The sequence below is a fragment of the Scyliorhinus torazame genome, chromosome 11 (assembly GCF_047496885.1).
Source record: "Scyliorhinus torazame isolate Kashiwa2021f chromosome 11, sScyTor2.1, whole genome shotgun sequence".
Classification (NCBI taxonomy): domain Eukaryota; kingdom Metazoa; phylum Chordata; class Chondrichthyes; order Carcharhiniformes; family Scyliorhinidae; genus Scyliorhinus; species Scyliorhinus torazame.
Window position 1 is genome coordinate 133,739,104 of NC_092717.1, and position 18,961 is coordinate 133,758,064.

General features: G+C 48.9%; 1 protein-coding gene across 3 annotated transcripts in view; it reads left to right on the forward strand.

The window, feature by feature from the left end:
- The window catches only part of st18 (ST18 C2H2C-type zinc finger transcription factor), a 575,669-nt gene that overhangs the window by 23,170 nt on the left and 533,538 nt on the right, over positions 1–18,961 (forward strand). For all 3 annotated transcript variants that reach the window (XM_072467783.1, XM_072467784.1, XM_072467782.1), the window contains exon 2: positions 9,690–9,821. In XM_072467783.1, the coding sequence (XP_072323884.1) occupies positions 9,755–9,821 (67 nt within the window). In that variant the 5' untranslated portion in view covers positions 9,690–9,754. The remainder of the gene's footprint in view (positions 1–9,689; positions 9,822–18,961) is intronic.

The following is an 18,961-nucleotide window of genomic DNA, read 5'->3' on the forward strand; positions in this document are numbered from 1 at the left end:
CTCAACAGATCATTAAGTACATGGAAAGAAAAGAGAATAAAAGAAAATACATAATAGGGCAACACAAGGTATACAATGCAACTATATAAGCACCGGTATCGGATGAAGCATACAGGGTGTAGTGTTAATGAGGTCAGTCCATAAGAGGGTCATTTAGGAGTCTGGTAACAGCGGGGAAGAAGCTGTTTTTGAGTTTGTTCGTGCGTGTTCTCAGACTTCTGTATCTCCTGCCCGATGGAAGAAGTTGGAAGAGTGAATGTGCCGGGTGGGAGGGATCTTTGATTATACTGCCCGCTTTCCCCAGGCAGCGGGAGGTGTAGATGGAGTCAATGGATGGGAGGCAGGTTTGTGTGATGGACTGGGCGGTGTTCATGACTCTCTGAAGTTTCTTGCGGTCCTGGGCCTAGCAGTTGCCATACCAGACTGTGATGAAGCCAGATAGGATAGGATGCTTTCTATGGTTTTGGTTTCCTTACTTGAGAAAGGATGTACTGGCACTGGAGGGGATGCAGAGGAGATTCACTAGGTTGATTCCGGAGTTGAGAGGATTGGCTTATGAGAAGCGACCAAGTAGACTGGGATAATACTCATTGGAATTCAGAAGAATAAGGGGGGGGGATTTTACAGAAACATCTAAAATTATGAAGGGAATTGATAAGATAGAAGCCGGGAGGTTTTTTTCCACTGGCGGGTGATACTAGAACTAGAGGGCATAGCCTCAAAATAAGGGGGGGCAGACTTAGGAATGAGTTGAGGAGGAACGTCTTCACCCAAAGGGTTATGAATCTGTGGAATTCCCTGCCCAGTGAGGCGGTTGAGGCAGAGCGGAGATTTAAAAAGAGCGGGAGCTGAGAGAGTGAAAATTTAAACAGAGCGGGAACTGAGTCAGAGCGGAGATTTAAAAAGAGCGGGAGCTGAGAGAGTGGAGATTTAAACAGAGCGGGAACTGAGTCAGAGCGGAGATTTAAAAAGAGCGGGAGCTGAGAGAGTGGAGATTTAAACAGAGCGGGAACTGAGTCAGAGTGGAGATTTAAACAGAGCGGGAACTGAGTCAGAGCGGAGATTTAAAAAGAGCGGGAGCTGAGAGTTGGCACGGAGATTTAAAATGAGCGGGTGCTGAGAGTCAGAGTGGAGATTTAAAAAGAACAGGAACTGAGATTCAGCGCAAAGATCTCAAAAGAGCGAGAGCTGAGAGTCAGAGCGGAGATTTGAGCAGGAGCTGAGAGTCAGAGCGGAGATTTGAGCAGGAGCTGAGAGTCAGAGCGGAGATTTGAGCAGGAGCTGAGAGTCAGAGTGGAGATTTGAGCAGGAGCTGAGAGTCAGAGTGGAGATTTAACAGAGTGGGACCTGCCAGTGATTTAAAAAGAGCAGGAACTGAGATTCAGCGCAGAGATCTCAAAAGAGCGAGAGCGTTCTCCCTCTCCACCTGCCCATTCGCTGTAGACATAGCTGGGGAAACTGAACAGGGTGAAGATACTGTGGAGGGCTTTGATGACTGTGGGAGTGGTCATATCGGGGAAGGGAATGGCGAACGGAAAGCAGGAGAACTCGTCTATGATGTTCAGGAAGTACGTGTTGTGATTATTAGAGAGGAGTGGCCCTTTGAAATCGATACTAAGGCGTTCAAAGGGCAGGGATGCCTTTATCAGGTGGGCCTTATCTGGTCGATAGAAGTGCGGTTTACACTCCGCACAGATTTGGCAGTCTCTGGTTACAGCTTTGACCTCCTCGATGGAGTAGGGCAGGTTGCGGGCCTTGATGTAGTGGGCAAGCCGGGTGACCCCCGCGTGGCAGAGGTCATCGTGGATTGCATATAATCGGTCATCTTGCGCGCTGGTGCACGTGCCGCGGGACAGGGCATCTGGGGGCTCGTTGAGCTTCCCAGGACGATATACTATATCGTAGTTATAGGTGGAGGATCGAATCCTCCACCTCAAGATCTTGTTATTCTTGATCTTGCCCCGCTGCGTATTGTCAAACATAAAGGCTACCGGGTAAACCTCCTACCAGCGAGGTAGTGCGTCCAGTGCCGTACGGCTTCCACGATGGCATGGGCTTCTTTTTCGACCGAGGAGTGTCGAATTTCAGAGGTGGTGAGGGTGCGGGAAAAGAATGCTACCGGTCTGCCTGCTTGGTTGAGAGTGGCGGCGAGAGCGACCTCTGAGGCATCGCTCTTCACCTGGAAGGGGGCGGACTCATCCACCGCGCGCATTGCAGCTTTGGCGATGTCCGCCTTGATGCAGTTGAAGGCCTGGCGAGCCTCGGCTGCCAGTGGAAAAATGGTGGCCTTAAATAGTGGGCGGGCTTTGTCCGCATACTGGGGGACCCACTGGGCGTAATAGGAGAAAAATCCAAGGCACTTCTTCAGGGCCTTGGGGCAGTGAGGGAGAGGGAATTGGAGGAGGGGGCGAATACGGTCAGGGTCGGGCCCTAGAACTCCGTTTTTCATGACGTAGCCGAGGATGGCTAGCCTGGTTGTGCGGAAAATGCATTTCTCCTTGTAGGTGAGGTTGAGTTTTTGGGCGGTTTGGAGAAATCGGTGGAGGTTGGTGTCGTGGTCCTGCTGATCATGGCCGCAGATGGTTAAATTGTCCAAGTACGGAAATGTGGCCCGCAGCCCGTACTGGTCCACCATTTGGTCCATTGCTCGTTGGAACACCGAAACTCCGTTCGTGACGCCAAAGGGGGCCCGGCGGAAATGGAAAAGGCGGCCGTCTGCCTCAAACGCCGTGTAGTGGCGGTCCTCCGGGCGGATTGGGAGCTGGTGATATGCAGACTTCAGATCCACCGTAGAGAACACGCGGTAGTGCGCGATCTGATTTACCATGTCTGCAATCCGGGGAAGGGGGTACGCATCGAATTGCGTAAACCGGTTAATGGTCTGGCTGTAATCAACCACCATCCGGAACTTTTCCCCGGTCTTGACGACCACCACTGAGCTCTCCAGGGGCTATTGCTGGCTTCTATGACCCCCTCCCGCAAGAGACGCTGGACCTCTGACCTAATGAACGTCCTGTCCTGCATACTATACCGCCTGCTACTGGTGGCTATTGGCTTACAATTGGCGGTGAGGTTCGCAAAGAGGGGGGGAGGGTCGATTTTTAGGGTCGCGAGGCTGCATATGGTGAGCGGGGGCAGGGGCCCCCCCAATTTAAGAGTTAGGCTCCTGAGGTTGCGCTGAAAATCGAGTCCTAAGAGGAGAGGAGCGCAGAGGTCTGGGAGCACATATCGTTTAAAATTAGTGTACTCAGCGCCCTGGATCACTCGGGTTGCAGTAGTGCACCCTTGGATTTGCACCGAGTGCGACCCAGAGGCGAGGGAGATAGTTTGTCGCGTCGGGAATATTGGGAGCAAACAACGTCTTACCATGTCCGGGTGAATGAAGCTCTCTGTGCTCCCGGAGTCGAAAAGGCAAGGTGTCTCGTACTCGTTTACCCGGATGGCCATCATGGAGCTCCGGAGGTGCTTCGGTCGCGACTGTTCCAGGGTGAACACGCTGAGCTGGGGGTAGCTGGCGGCGTGATCAGAGGTGCTGGGGCGGCCCCGCGATGGCTGCTGTCCATGTTGTTCGTACATCTCTGGCGGTGTAGCAGATGGCGGCCAAGATGGCGGCCCCCGTTGGTCGACCGTGGCGGGCGGTGAGGACGATGGCGTCCGAGATGGCGGTCCCCATGGATCGCCCATGGCCGGCCGCGTTGGGGAGGATGGCCAAGATGGCGGCCCCCATGAGTCGCACGTGTTGTGCGGAGGCAGAGTTGACAGACACGCTGCCACTTTGCGGGGTCTGCGGGCCTGTGGGTCGGGCCTGTGAGTTCGAGTTGTTAGACCTGGCCAGGCAGACCTTGGCGAAGTGTCCTTTTCGCCCGCAGTTACTACAGTTCACGTTGCGGGCCGGACAGTGCTTTCGGGAGTGTTGGGACTGGCCGCAAAAATAGCAGGGCAACCCCCCATGATGGGCGGGCAGCCGCGCGGCACAAGCATGGGGCAGTCTCTGGTCGGGGGCCCACGAGGTGGTCGGCGGAGAACGCAGTAAGGCTCTGAAACGCGACCTCCAGAGAGGTAGCTAGTGTTACCGTGTCCTCCAGGTCCTGGGCCCCTTTTTCGAGCAGGCACTGTCTTACATAGTTTGATCGGACCCCCGCCACTTAAATGTCTTGGATAGCGAGTTCCATATGCTGAGGGGCCGTAACGGCCTGGTAGTTACAGTTGTGCACGAGGACTTTGAGGTCACGTAGGTAGTCATCTAGCGACTCCCCGACGCGCTGGCGGCGAGTGGTGAAGATGTGTCGCGCGTAGACCTCGTTCACGGGCCGTACATATATGCGTTCGAGTAATGCGAGGGCCTCTGTATAGGACGCGGGGCCGTGGAGCTGGACAGAAATACGATGGCTCACCCGTGCGTGGAGAAAACTCAATTTCTGTTCGTCCGTGATGGATGGCGTAGACGACGCGGCGAGATAGGCCTTGAAGCATCGAAGCCAGTGAGAAAAAATTTATTTCGCCTCCGCGGCCTGTGGATTGAGTTCCAGTCTGTCAGATTTGAGGGCTGATTCCATAGTAGTATTTTAAGCTGATTAAATTGATGCGACCATCAATTCACTAAGAGACACGTTGAGAAGTAAACCGTGGTTTTAATCAGCTTAGAACTGAGCCTGCCTGTGACCGGTACAACAAAGAATCATGCCCCGACATATCCCACTGTGGGTGAAGCCGTACAATGGCCCATAGGTGGAGCCCACAGGGTTAAACACATAACGTAACACGATACAGCAGTAACATGATATCACAGTGCACTGGTGAATTAACAGTAGTTCCATTCACCACAAAGGTGCAGAGACTTCCGCACCTTTGGGGCGGCCCGACGCCACTCCATTACGCCGGAACCCCTCGCTCCGCCGGGTAGGGGAGAATCCCGCCCCATAATCCAGTTGGCACAGGTTCAATAAGATTAAATAGCTAAATGCATGGCTCAAAGGCTGGTGTGGGAGAAATGGGTTCAAATTCATGGGGCATTGGCACCAGTACGGGGGAGAGAGGGATGGTTCCAATGGGATGGTCTTCACCTGAATCATCCTGGGACCAGCATGATTAGAAAATCAAAGTTAAAGGAGAAGGTGGCAATGCAGGTTAATGATGAGGTTGTTACCAGAAAATAAAAGTAAGGGATAGAACGTGTTAAAGTAATATTGCACCAAGCAATCAGACAAGAGTAGGGAAATTTGATAATAGAAGATACTTAAAGGCTTTGGACGGGATTCTCCCGTATGGGAGAATCGGCGTTTGCGCCATTTTTTTCCCGCAGCACTGGTCCGACGCCGGCAGGCAATTCTCCGAGGAGTGGAGAATCGCCGCCATTTGCGCCGGCGCATTTGGCGCGGCGCTGATCGCGGGCCGCTGTCCGCGGCCGGGCCGCCGATTCTCCGGCCTTGATGGGCCGAGCGGCAGTGCGGAAACGGCAGAGTCCCGCCGGCGCCGTTCACCCCTGCTCGCAGCCGGCGGGAACTCTGCGTGTAGGGTCGGGGGATGGCCTGTGGGGCGGGGAAAAGCGCTCCTTCACCTGGGGGGGGGGGGGCCTCCGATAGGATCTGGCCCGCGATCGGGGCTCACCGATCGGCGGGCCGGCCTCTCCAGCCCCAACCCTATTTTATTACGTGGCCGGCCCCTGAACCCCCACGCCATGTTGCGTCGGGGCCGGCGCGTTGAGGAAGTCCCCTGCGCATTCCCGGGTTGACGCGGCACAACTGTGCATGCGCGGGTTGGGGCGGTGCCCGTTTGGCACCGGGAAGGGAGGCTGGAGCGGCGTGAACCACTCCAGCGCCGTGTTGGACCCCTATGGGGGGTCATTATCGGTAGTGCCAGCGCCCGTTTAGTGCCGTCGTGAAACACAACGGTGTTGACGACAAAGCAAATACTCCATCTCCATTTCGGAGAATTGCGCCCTTTCTGTTTGAATGCACAAAGTAAAATTTCATGGGATTAGGGGTAATTTATTAGCTTGGATAGATGACTGGCTAACTGAAAGAAGGGTTAATTGGGTCTTTTTCTGGGTGGCAAGATGTAACTAGTGGGGTGCCACTGGGTTCGGTCCTCGGGCCCCAACTATTTACAAAATATATTAATGACTGGGTTGCAGGGATAGAAGGTACTACAACCAAATTTGCAGATGACATTGAAATAGGTGGGATAGTAAGTTGCAAAGAGGGGTGAGATTCTCTGTTTGGGAGATTATGTTCTCCCGCCAGAGCGGAAGTGCAACTGATCAGGAAGCAATTCCCTATCCTTCGCCATGCAAATTTATGCATGGTGAGGCTTACGAGGGATTTCCAAGGGAATCATGCTATCAGGCCAACATTTTGAGCAGGCGGTCTGATAGTGAGGTCACGTGCGGGCCACCCCACATCACAAATCTGCCCCCCACACACCTCTCCCCACATCACAGATCAGTCCCCACCCTGGATTTTCTGGGTCTCCCCCCACCCCCCACGTCAAGTACGGGGATGACCCGACTGCCCACCCCCCAGAGACCCCTTAAATATGGGGGCCTCTACAGAGACCTCATAAATAGGGAGATCCCTCCAGAGACCCCCTATAGAGGGACACCCCATAGGCCCCCAGAAAAGATAAACCTGTCAGGAAGCCCCCCCGCCCCCCCCTCAGAAAGGACACCCCTGTCTGGAAGGTAGAGAGCAGTCCTGACAAAGGCAGTGAAAAAAAAATCACTGTTGCAACACTCAGCTGGGCATACACCATCTGTCAATTCCTAAAAGAGAAAGCAGTGACCTAGGTTTAAACCCTTCAGAGGGTGGCACTATTGCCTCTGGCACTGAGGACCCAGGTTCGATCCCAGCCCTGTGGCACTGTTTGTATGGAGTATGCACATTCTCCCTTTGTCTGAGTGGGTTTCACCCCCACAACCCAAAAATGTGCTGGTTCGGTAGATTGGTCACATTAAATACCCCCTTAATTGGAAAAAGATTATTGGGTACTCTGAATTTAAAAAAAACTGCTTAAATCCTTCAGATCCTTAAGCTGCAAGCCATTCATTCATTTCCCTTGGTGGGCTGTGATTCCGCACACACAGCTGTGAGCCTTGTTTCATTCATCTTCCTTCATGGTTCAGTAACTCTGAAGTGCTCTGACCACAATATTTACAAACATCAACCACTTTAAAGAGAATTAATTGCATTCCAATCACTCCCCCCCCCCCCCCACCCCCATCTTTCAGCTTGAGTAATTTTGAAGTGCTCAGCTGGAAATTTACAACATTTTACTCTCTAAAATTTCACGCCAATGTAAAAGCAATTTGGATCTCTAGCAAGATTTTGCTTCCCTTCACCATTCAACCCCAAATGGAACTGAAGCGAAAATTCCGGCACAGGTGTGTGGAAATACAGTCTTCACACAAGTCAATCAACAGCAAGGGGTGAGGTAGCCAGTTGGGATGTTGGGAGTTACTACTTCTCAAGCACCCTAGAATTGGGTTACTTGAGGCATGCCCACAAAGAGGTGTAACCACCCAATGAACAACCTGCGAGTTCAGATAGGCCACGCTTTAGCAAGCAAGTATATCATATACTTTGGTTCCACTAAGATCCCACAAACTTTGACTGGGTCTACTGCGGAGGTCCTGGGTGAGCATAATTTTGTCCCACATATCTTTACAGAATCATGGGGCCATCATTTTCCATTCAACTAGTTGACAGTCAATAATTGTATCTGCTCTAACATTGACTTAATGAGACAGGAATCTCCATCGAGCTATTTCTTCTTTGTTGCTGTACTGTTGTTTTAAGTGTAGTACAACAAATTCAGTGGGTGCCGGTAAAGTTCCATTGGTGGACTGGGAGCAGTTGCAAGGAAATGCCTGACTTAATTTTTTACTTGTATTTCGGGGTTGATGTTGATATTGATGTTAGCTGTTATGATCTTAGGACTGTTTGCATGCAATCAATGTGGAGCAATGACATAGAACCTAATTCTAAGTAGGAACAAATGAAAACAATCTTCTTGTGTAACGGGGGTTACAGCTTGAATGAGCTTGATCAAATCTCCATTTACAAAGGGCGTTGTGTGTGAAGAATAGGTTTAAACATTGATTAAATATCTTGGGACTGTTTACGCAACTGGTATGAATCAGCCCTCATTTACATCTCTCTCCAGGCTTATGCCCTGCTCCAAGCCACTTTCGCACAACCTGGTCACAGAAAACAACTGGCAGAGGCCTGAGAGGAGCTAACTGCTCACCATCTCTGTTAGAGAATGGAATGTGGCTTGGGAGAATAATCAAACTTCAAAATGACGTTGCAAGTTATTTTAGGTTCAAGATGCTTTTACAATATTAAATTGCAGATTTCACCTGCTCCCAACCAAATATCAATTTGTGGAAATCCTTTTGACAAGCGGTGGGAAGAGAGAATCCAGCAAATGGCGCGCCGTCGCGAAACACGCAGCTGGGGGACCGGAGAATCCGGCATAGATCATGGTTGATCTGTGTCTCAACTCATTTTACTCATGTTTGATCCTTATCCTTAATAACTTAATCTACAAATGTCTGTCCATCTCTTGCTTGAAAATTTCAATTTTAGCAGCAAAGTTTGCTGTTTGCAACCATCCTGAGTGGCACTGCTGACACCTCTAAAACACTTATCTGTGATCTCCTCATGTAACTTAAACTAGCTTCTTTGGCACATCATTGTACAGTAAAATAAGAGGACAAATATCTAAATGACCACAAACCTACTATGTAATAATATTCAGGCGGGAAAGTGGGCTAAGGCTCAGTGTGCAACAATTGGCAGGTGGAAAGGCCGAGGGTTGAAAGCACATCCTGATATGGCAGCCAATGAAAATGTTTGTTTCCACATCAGCAGTGACTGCCACCATGCCCTATTTTATCTTTATTTAAAGGTGATCTTTAGCCCCTTGACACCACTCTGTTCAGTACTATTCAGAATGATGAATAAAAAGAGATATTTGACTTTTGCTGATGCAACTCCTCTACATGCCTGTTTAGGCTGGCATACGACTCAAACTAAATTCGGACTGATAACCTATTGCCATGCCATCGGGGAGCTGAGGATGTTAAATGTGTACACAGATACCAGGATACATGTTGCTTGTTTCTTCCAGTTACTGTTTAGCCCCGATTGTGAGTTAATAATTGAGCAAACGGTAACTCTTTGAATTTTCTTAGTACTAGAGAATTATTGCTCAGCTGTTGTTCAAAGAAATTGTTACCTGCTGTTTACAAGAATTCAATAATATTCATGTATGGTTATGTGAATCCAAAATTCCTGTTAATTTGAAAAAATGGTGCGACATCGCATGATCATAGTTTTGAAAGTGTCAAAAATTCAGAATGTGTAACATTTTCATTCTTTTCAGTGCCACGGAGTGAATGCTATTACCATAACTTCAGGTTAGGTTGTTCAGAATGATGAGCAGTATTTACCATACCTTCAGGTTAGGTTGTTCAGAATGATGAGCAGTATTCAGCCACATCCACTGCTCTTTCTATGAAATTATTGCTCCTGACCTTTCCCATTATTTATAGTTTTAAGATACACGGCTATTCTTGATCGCTTTGGGTAAAGGAAGTACCTCAAGTTGTAGATGAACATCAATAAACTTCGCCAACGTTTATAGCTTAAGAAGAATCCCCCACTAATTACAATTTGGATACCCTTTAGGCATCTTTGAGGCTGTGGAACAGAGCATTGTGGTGGCGAGAGCAGTTAAAAATCTCGAGACCAGCATGAGAAAACAAAAGAGCACTGAAAAGCCATTGGGCATAGAGGAGGAAGACAAGTCCTCTGGTAAAGGTAATGGAAAATATCTTAACAGCCTTTAAAATAAAGAGGAGGAAGACTTACTATGCTTACTTTCCTTTGTATCTCCTCTGTGTCCTTCAATGTCGATTTTCATTCCATACAATGGCGCTTGGCTTCCCTTTTGTACATACTGCTCAATAGTGCTTACTTATACAATATAGAGTTTCTATTGTACAACCCTTGTTATGACTGTTGAAATTCCTTTAAAATGCTGGAAAGATAGTGAAAGGGGATATTTTCAAGTTAAACTAAACTAAATATCTGAAGAAATACAACAAATGTTTTGATACCGGATTGGATAGTTTGGAGCAAAATAATTCAAGGTGAGCGCATGTTTACTGACTAACATGATCACCATTTTAGATATTATGCCTGACTTACAATTTACAATTACATTGTAGCAGTTAATGATATCAATATGGCTAAACAAACAGCAACTTGCAGTTTGACTTCACTTTGAGCAATTCATGTAATGTGTTTTTTTGTGGAATTTCAAATAGAATGTTTTGTGGTGCAGAAGCTCTGCCTTTGAGTTCCACTTTAGGACTTGATAGCCATGGAAGGTATGTTTATAATATGGTCAAACAGATTGATAATTAATGTAAATTCTTCCAGTATGACTATGGCAGTTGGTATGTGTGGGAATGTCTCTTGGTCATCCATGCTTGATGCAGAGTAGCGCCGTTTAAGTTACATCTGCTGGCAACTTGTTTCAGGAAAAAACTAACCATGAAACAGACACACACGTCTGCCTCAGGCAAGGAAGAGGTACTTTCACTTGATTCCTTCATGTGCTATTCCTGGGCAGTAATTAGCCCTTTTGTTTTGTATAGATTAATACCTGACTATAAATAGCACACAGGGGAAGATAATACTGCTCATATCAAGCACATGTAACCGCTCCTTGCTGTTGGAAAATATACCCTGTAATAATAGGAGCAAGTAATTTAGTAAAGCATAAATAACTGTGATAGACCTTGTAATATATCTTTGGACGAATTTCTGCTCCCGATTGGGGTGGGTGTCGTGTGGGCACGAGAGTTAAAACGCCCAAAACATGATTTCCAATTACGTCAAAGGAGGAAGCGATTTTGGAAATGTAGCCATGAAATCCAAACTGCGCCATCTTGGAGTACAGGTTAGAATGGTGCCAGCTCATGCAGAAAGCAGAACGTCTAGTCACTGGCCGAAACTGTCTGGAGTCGGTCCTGTTGGGTTGGGGTTTAGGAGGTGGGGTAGTGGTGAAAGTTCATGTGCACCCTGCACTGGGCATCATTTCAGGGGTCATGACTCTCTGGCATGCATGAAGAGTCCTTGAGGCCACAATCACAGTAAATTCCATGACAAACTGTTGCCTTTTTTACCGACTGTAAATATGGCAGTCAGTGAGGTTGCCCTCCTTCCTTTGGATATCAATATTCTAATGCTCAGAGTCGCCAGGTATCAAATGATATCACAACAAGTTTCAACCAGCTATCGATCAAAGAGCCAAACACCAGTTAGTTAGTTCAAGATCAAGGGTACTTTATTTACACACACAATTAATCATGCAACATAAACACTACTAGTTAAACTACACCTATCAACTATGACAACCTGTACTTAATTTCAGGCACCCGGCTTAGGTCAGAGGAACAGTGGCCGTTGTCCGGATCTGTATCTATCGGGTCTGTAGAAGTAACTGCTGCTCAGCTGGGCTCATCCGTCTGGTAGCGGGCATTGAACTTGAACTTGCGTCTGGCGGTGCTGCACTTGGAAGTAGACGTTGCCGGAGCGCCAGGTCCAAGAGAGGCCGAACACATGGTGGTCTCTCTCTTTATCCTTGGGGGATTTCGCGCTCTTTTGGGCGGTCCTTCAGTTTGGACACCACTAATTGGGTAACTCCTGATCACTATGTTTGATTCGCACCAATAAAGGTTTGTGTTATGTTGCTGTACCATCTTCCTAAATGTGTCCTTTCGTGTCTGATTCATGCGTTCCACAATGCCGCTGGACTGCGGGTGGTAGGCAATGTGAAACTTCTGTTTTATGCCAAAAATTGTCATGCCATTTTTCATGACCCTGCCTGTGAAGTGCAAACCTTGTTCCGACTCAGTACTACAGGGTGTCCCCATCTAGTGAAAATCTGTTCAGTTAGAATTTTTGCTGTGGCTTTGGCCGTATTTGTTTTTGAAGGGAAAGCTTCTACCCATTTCGTGAATGTGTCGATGACGACCAACGCATATTTGTATCTATTACTGCAGGGGGCAGGGGACTAATATAGTCTAACTGTAAGTTTGTCCATGGGCCATATACAGGATGGGCGTGTCTTAGCTGATCTTTCTTTGCATACTTGTCCGGGTTGTTCTGTGCGCAAATCAAACAGTTCTCAACGTAATGGTTAACGTTGGTTTTTAAATCAGGCCACCAGCAGAGAGGTCTGAGGTGGGCAAGGGTGGATTCTATCCCTTGGTGTCCGTTTCCGTCATGGAATTTGCAAATAATCTGGTTCCTATCCTGGGTGGGGACCACATAAATGCCATCCTTTAAAACGATTCCCTCATGGATCGTTAAAGAATCTTTAAACTTATCATAGGGAGCTGGGAAGTTTTAAATTTCCTTTTGTGCCTCATCTTCCTTTTGTGCTTGGGCTAAGTCTTGAATGTTGGTCTGTGAGACCTGAACCGCGTGTACTGGGGCACTCTTGGGGGGCTGCCAAAAGTGGTCATGTCGTGAGCCTGCTTTCGCTGTCGAGTCTGCTTTCACGTTACCGGGTGGGGAGGAACGATGGTGACTTCTAACTTTAACTATTCCGTATTTTCTACCTTTCGCTGTCTGGAGGATATGTTTTGAGCAATGGCGCTGAGGGTAGGGGTTTTCCATCGGCGGATCTAAAGACTCTAGATTCCCACAGGGGTAGCAATTCTGTCAGGCTGTTGCAGACATACAAACTGTCCGAATATATGTCTGCTGGGGTCGGGAACGAATCTGGGTGCTGGCAATGTAAGCAGTGGCTGCTAACTCGGCTGCTGCGAACCTAAATGTCCAGGCAACTTTAATGCGATTTCTTCTAAAGCGAGTCCCTGCGCGTCCGCTACATAAATTCCACATCCTGTGATTCTTTTTTCATCAAGAACTGTGGAGGAGCCATCTACATAAATTTTTAGAGTTTGTTGTGGGCTGGGTTGTCTGTGGTCAGATGCCTGTCTTTTTCGGTACCGACTTGGGAACAAAGGGGCATGTGCTGTGCTTGGCTGCAATGATCTCGCACTCATGTGGGGTTCCTGCATATTCTAAATTGTCGGCCAGAAACGTGTGCGCCTTTGTCCGTTTTACGGTAATGTTGCGTCCTTGTAGGAGTAGGATCCAGCGCGCTGCTCAAATTTGGCTTACTGTGCCGTCTTTTAGTCTACCGTCTAATAAAAGCTGTGTCGGGGTGTGCTCGGTCAAAATGGTTACGGGGTTGAGTCCTGTTATGTACGAGAAGTACTGTACCGCCCAGAAAACTGCTAACCGGTGCCTTTCGCAGACTGAAAATCCCTGTTCTACGGGGTTTAAAACTCGTGATGCATAGGCTACGGGTCCTAAACGATCATGCCTTTCCTGTAGAAGTATGGCCGAAAGGGTTTCCGTCGGTTGTTGCTACCTCTATCGCATATGGGGAGTGTGGATCTGGTGCCTGTAAAACGGGAGCTGTGCTTAGGAGCGTTTCAATGTGTCTACGACATCCGTGTGTTGTGGAAGCCATTTCCATGGGGCCTGTTTCTTCAGGAGCTCGGAAAGTGGGGCTGCTTTTGTGGCAAAACCGTCTATGTGGTTCCTGCAGTAACCGACCAGCCCTAAAAATGACCGTAGTGCTATAACATTTTGGGGCAAGGGCAATTTTATAATCGAATCTGTCTGTTTCTGTTCTATTTCACACTTACCATGCGTGATGACCGTACCTAAATAAGTGACCTTTTCCTGGAGAATTTGGGCTTTCTTTGGGTTAATCTTGCATCCAACTTCTTTGAGGAGTCCTAATAGTTCTGAAAGAAGTGAAATGTGCTCTTCCTTGGTGTCAGTCTGTAGGAGCAAGTCGTCCACATACTGAACAAGGCATTCAGGTCGGGAAAATTTTGATAAGCCGTTCGCCAATTGTCTGTGAAAAATGGAGGGGGAGTTGTGGAAGCCTTGCGGAAGGCACGTCCACGTGTACTGCTGTCCCTGGAAAATGAACGCAAATTTGTACTGGCACGTTTTGTCCAGTGGACTGGACCAAAAGCCACTGCTAATGTCCAAAACCATGAAAACGTTTGACTGAAGTCCCTGTTTTAACATGGTCTCGGGACTCGTGGCAACTGTGGGGGCTGCTAATGGAGTCACTTTGTTTAATTCCCTATAATCGATGGTCAGTCGCCATGAACCATCTGGTTTCCTTACGGGCTAAATCGGGGCATTGTTCGTTGATGCTATGGACCGAATCACTCCTTGGTTTAATAAACTCTGGATTACTTTGGCTATCTCTCCCTCGGCTTGCCGGGGAAGCCGTATTGTTTCCGGGGCTTAGGATCGGGATCTGTAATGTTAACCACTCCTGGGATTTTGCTGCAGTCTTGCTTGTGTTGGGCAAACGATGCTTTATGTCTTTTCAAGACTTCTCTAACCGTTCTGTCTGTGGTAATGGTTTGTGGATCAAACCAGTATTCTCCCACTGAGCTAATCCTTTGTGCGTAGTCACCTACTGTGAGCTTGGCAGGGGCTCGTGCTGCTCTAGCCATTTTCCCCACACATTTATTTACGGGGTCGAAAGAAAGGTTGTGTGCACTCATAAAATCTATCCCCAAGATGTGTTCTGCTGTCTCGGGTAAATCTACCAAAACGACCGAGTGTTTTGTTTTAATGTTGCCGATCAGGACATCCACAGGGGCTGTAATGTGTTCCTGCTGGAGATGCCCTATAAAGCCACTAAGGTGTCTGTAGCGGGCCATATACCTCGATGGTACATCGTGGAGGACTTTATCGTGGTCCGGGACCCTCCTGTGTCCCAAAGGAACTCTACTGGGTGTCCCCGGACTGTGCCTGCAACTACCGGTCTTCCCGGACTTATCCCAAAGGTATCGCAGACCCAGGTTGGGGAGCCCGAACACCGTCAATCGGTGCCGTTTATGGCCAAATTATCTGCTCGGGCGCTAACGCTGGGGATGGGTCTAGCATTGTTTCTAGAGGGGGCATTTATGGGCTGATTCCGTTGCTGCTTCGGGGGGGCTTGGCATTCTCGTGCATAATGTCCTTTCTAGCCACAATTGTAACATTCCACAATTGTAACATTTGGGGCAGCACGGTAGCATTGTGGATAGAACAATTGCTTCACAGCTCCAGGGTCCCAGGTTCGATTCTGGCTTGGGTCACTGTCTGTGCGGAGTCTGCACATCCTCCCCTTGTGTGCATGGGTTTCCTCCGGGTGCTCCAGTTTCCTCCCACAGTCCAAAGATGTGCAAGTTAGGTGAATTGGCCATGAAAAAATTGCCCTTGGAGTGTCCAAAATTGCCCTTAGTGTTGGGTGGGGTTACTGGGGATAGGGTGGAGGTGTTGCCCTTGTGTAGGGTGCTCTTTCCAAGAGCCGGTGCAGACTCGATGGGCGGAATGGCCTTCTTCTGCACTGTAAATTCTATTTAATCCTGCGCTTTAGGGTGCTGAGGTTTATTTCTGCCTTCATTTACCCATCCGGGGTCTTGGTGTGCTCTTACTGGATTCATGTTGGCGTCTACTCTTTCCTGCTCTGTCTTTTTCTGTAGGGACTGTTCCAAGCTCTCGATAATCGCTTCAGTACCCACACTTCATTGTGTGCCGGGTCCGAGGGGTCGTAGTTGACACATGCCTTTTGTCCTGCCTCCGTGACATGGGGTACTAGAATATGGGTCCATTTGGCCGTATTGTCTGCCAATAACTGGGCGCGGGCTAACTCACCGAATACTGCGGTAAAGTGGATCCAGGGGCGTCCAGCAAATGCTGTTGGATGCTCTCCCTTTTTCTGTCTGCCAATGGCGTCTAAAATGGCTGTTTTCATCTCTTGGAAGCTACCTCCTCCTACATTTTGTTGGTCGCAAAGGGCTGAACTAACCAACGGGTCAAGGCTCATCACTATGAGCTTTACTTCTTCCTGCTCGTCCAGACCGTACATGAGGGTCTGTTGCCTAACTCGTTCGAAAAAGTGGTGTGGGTCTGACGTGGGGTGAAAAGTCTCAATTTTATCGGGGGCATCTCTGAACTGGGTGATGGTTAATGGGGTGGTGTACACAAAATTGGGTTGGTCTTCTGTTGTTACCCTACGCTGTGTGGTGATGGGGTTCATTGGGTTGGGTGCTGCCTGTGCAGTCCGTGGTCTGGTGCTTTTCATTCCTGGGGGGGCTCTATTCCGACTTTCTGTCCCGTTCACGTATCGTTGGGTCATTTCACTAAGTTCCTGCCAATCGGGGCCATCTTCCTGATCTAACTGTGGGCCAAAGGTATCTCTGAACCCGTTCTGAACGGATAGCAGTGATTGCAATCTTGTAATTTGCTGCCTGCACTTGGCATGGTTCACCGAACTCGGCCTCTATTCCGTGGTGGAACTGTGGAGTGCTCGTAGGGCTGCCTTTAAATCCTCACATTGTTTCCTCAACTGTTCTGCTTGATTCTCTGTTTCCTCTCTTACCAGCACTTGGAAGTAGACGTTGCCGGAGCACCAGGTCCAAGAGAGGCCGAACACGTGGTGGTCTCTCTCTTTATTCTTGGGGGTTTTCGCGCTCTTTTGGGCGGTCCTTCAGTTTGGACCCCACTAATTGGGTAACTCCTGATCACTGTGTTCGATTTGAACCAATAAAAGGGCGGATGCCTTGATGGCTGGGCGTGTCCCAAGCGGTCAGTGACCCTGTTTACACTTCCCGAGTATAGGGAGTGACGTCGAAATGTCTGGGATTGTATCGGTCGCTCAAGTATCAGTCCTTTGTCTGGCGGAGATGGGCCATCAAATGCTAATCGGTTGGGGGTTTCGATACCATCTGGATTCCTCACTCGCAAATATACATTCAGGCTCTGAGCCTGTCTGAATCTTGCATTGTCCATTTTTCCCGCTATGCTTTGCGACCTTCCCTGGTCCTGGTTGTAAGTGGCCATCCCAGATGGCTCCAAAACCATGAATCTTTGGGAACAATGCTGATTCCTGTGTCTTATCAGTTGATAGAATCACTGCAGAGCAGAAGGAAGCCATTCGGCCCATCGTGTCTGCACAGATCCTCTGAAAGGGTCCCCTACTTGGCATCAGGCCCCCTTCCTATCCCCTTAACCCAGTAATCCCACCCAACCTAATCTTTTGGACTCTAATGGACAATTGATCATTGCCAATCCACCTAACCTGCACATCTTTGGACTGTAGGAGGAGACCGGAGCCCCCGAAGAAATCCACGCAGACACTGCAGTGAGGACACCACCCGGAAGATGGAGCCTGGTTTTATTGCTGCCTGCATTCAGAGAAAAAGGTGATGGAAGGTCCTGCTTTGCTACAGGGAGGGGCAGAATCCTCAAGACCTCGGGATGCAGATGCAGGGTGTACAGATGTTGTATGTTCTTCCTGTAGATGAGAGAGAAACGGTGTCAATAAAACCAGCACACGTCAAGGGATTTGGTCATTCACATGCCACCTTCTGCTGGATTTGGTGCCACAGTGACTTGGAGGACAGTCACTTCCAGCCACACTGAAAGTAAATCTGTGGCAGTGGTCCCTTCCACGGCTCCGCTGGGGACCTCTGTGGGGTATGCCAGCTCCAAGTGCATCCAGGGGGGTGACAGACACCATCATTGCAAAGGCTCTCAATTTTGTCGATGTTGACGTAGGTCAGGCAAGTCAGGATCAGCAACATTGGGATTTCCGAGATTTCAGGAATCACATAGGTGCAAGATGCCATCAATTGCATTCACACGTCTAAATTCAGTCCAGTACATAAATTGCAAAGACTACCACTCAATGTTCAGCTGGTGTGCGACAATGTACCATTCAGATTTACGCCAGATACGCCAGAAGAGCTGATGACCCATACTTATTAGATCTCAGATCGCTGACATCTTCCAGGCACCACATAGGATGCAGGGTTTGCTCCTCAGGGACAAGGTTTACCCGCAAAGGGCTGATGACACTATACGGCAGCCTCAGACTCCTGCTGAGAGAGGGTCCATGTCACAACCCGGACTATGGTGGAATACGGCATAGGGAACCTGACAATATGGTTCTGATACTTAGAAAGATCTGACTGAGCACTCCAGTACACTTCCAAGAGGGTTTAACGCATCATCGTGGCTTGTTGCACCCGCCGAAACCTGGCAGATGAGGAGATGGAGGAGCTACATGTCTCCTCTGATGAGGAGGACAACAAAGCGGATGGTGGCGATGAGGTCCTGGAAGCTGATGAGGCAGGCGAAGACGCCATTACATTGGCCAGATGAGTCATGCATGCTCGTCAGGCCATAATTGCCAGAGGATTCCAGGAGGAGGATGACGAGATGCAATGAGAACCCTCCTGGACAAGTCTGTTCCATCAGGGACCAGCATGAACACCAGCACTGCTTCAATTCTAATTTTAGCCATGAGCTTCCAGATGATGCTGTATTGTTGCACAGCATGCTCGCTCAGATTGTCATGTTGCTTTGAAGGATGAGCACAGTTCGAGGTCATGGGCATGATTTTTTGGGCCCTTGTGGCAGCGTGTGCAAATCCCGGTATGGCCGCTAAACCTTGTGAGAGGGCCATAATAGGATTTGCGCCGGCGAGATCTCAGTTTGAGATCTTCCCTGCCCTCCACTGGTGTTGTGATCAGATTCAAGCCCAGAAGGAGTGTGACGAACCCGATTTCCATAAATTTACATGCATTAAAATATAATTAAAGAGCTTCACAGCGTAGTCCCGGTGAGATGCTCCCCCCCGCGGTAGAGTGACATCACACTGGTGCGAATCACTACTAGTTTTTGAAAGGTACGGAGGTGCCTGGACATAGCCTGGTTGAGGGCCGAGGATGGGCATTGCCTGCTGGCACCGTGGCAATGCCCCCTGACAAAATGCTAGGCAGCAGTGCCAGGAGGCACTGAAGTGGTCAATGAGGTGGGCATTGCCAGGGGGCACTGCCAGTATGGTAACCCTC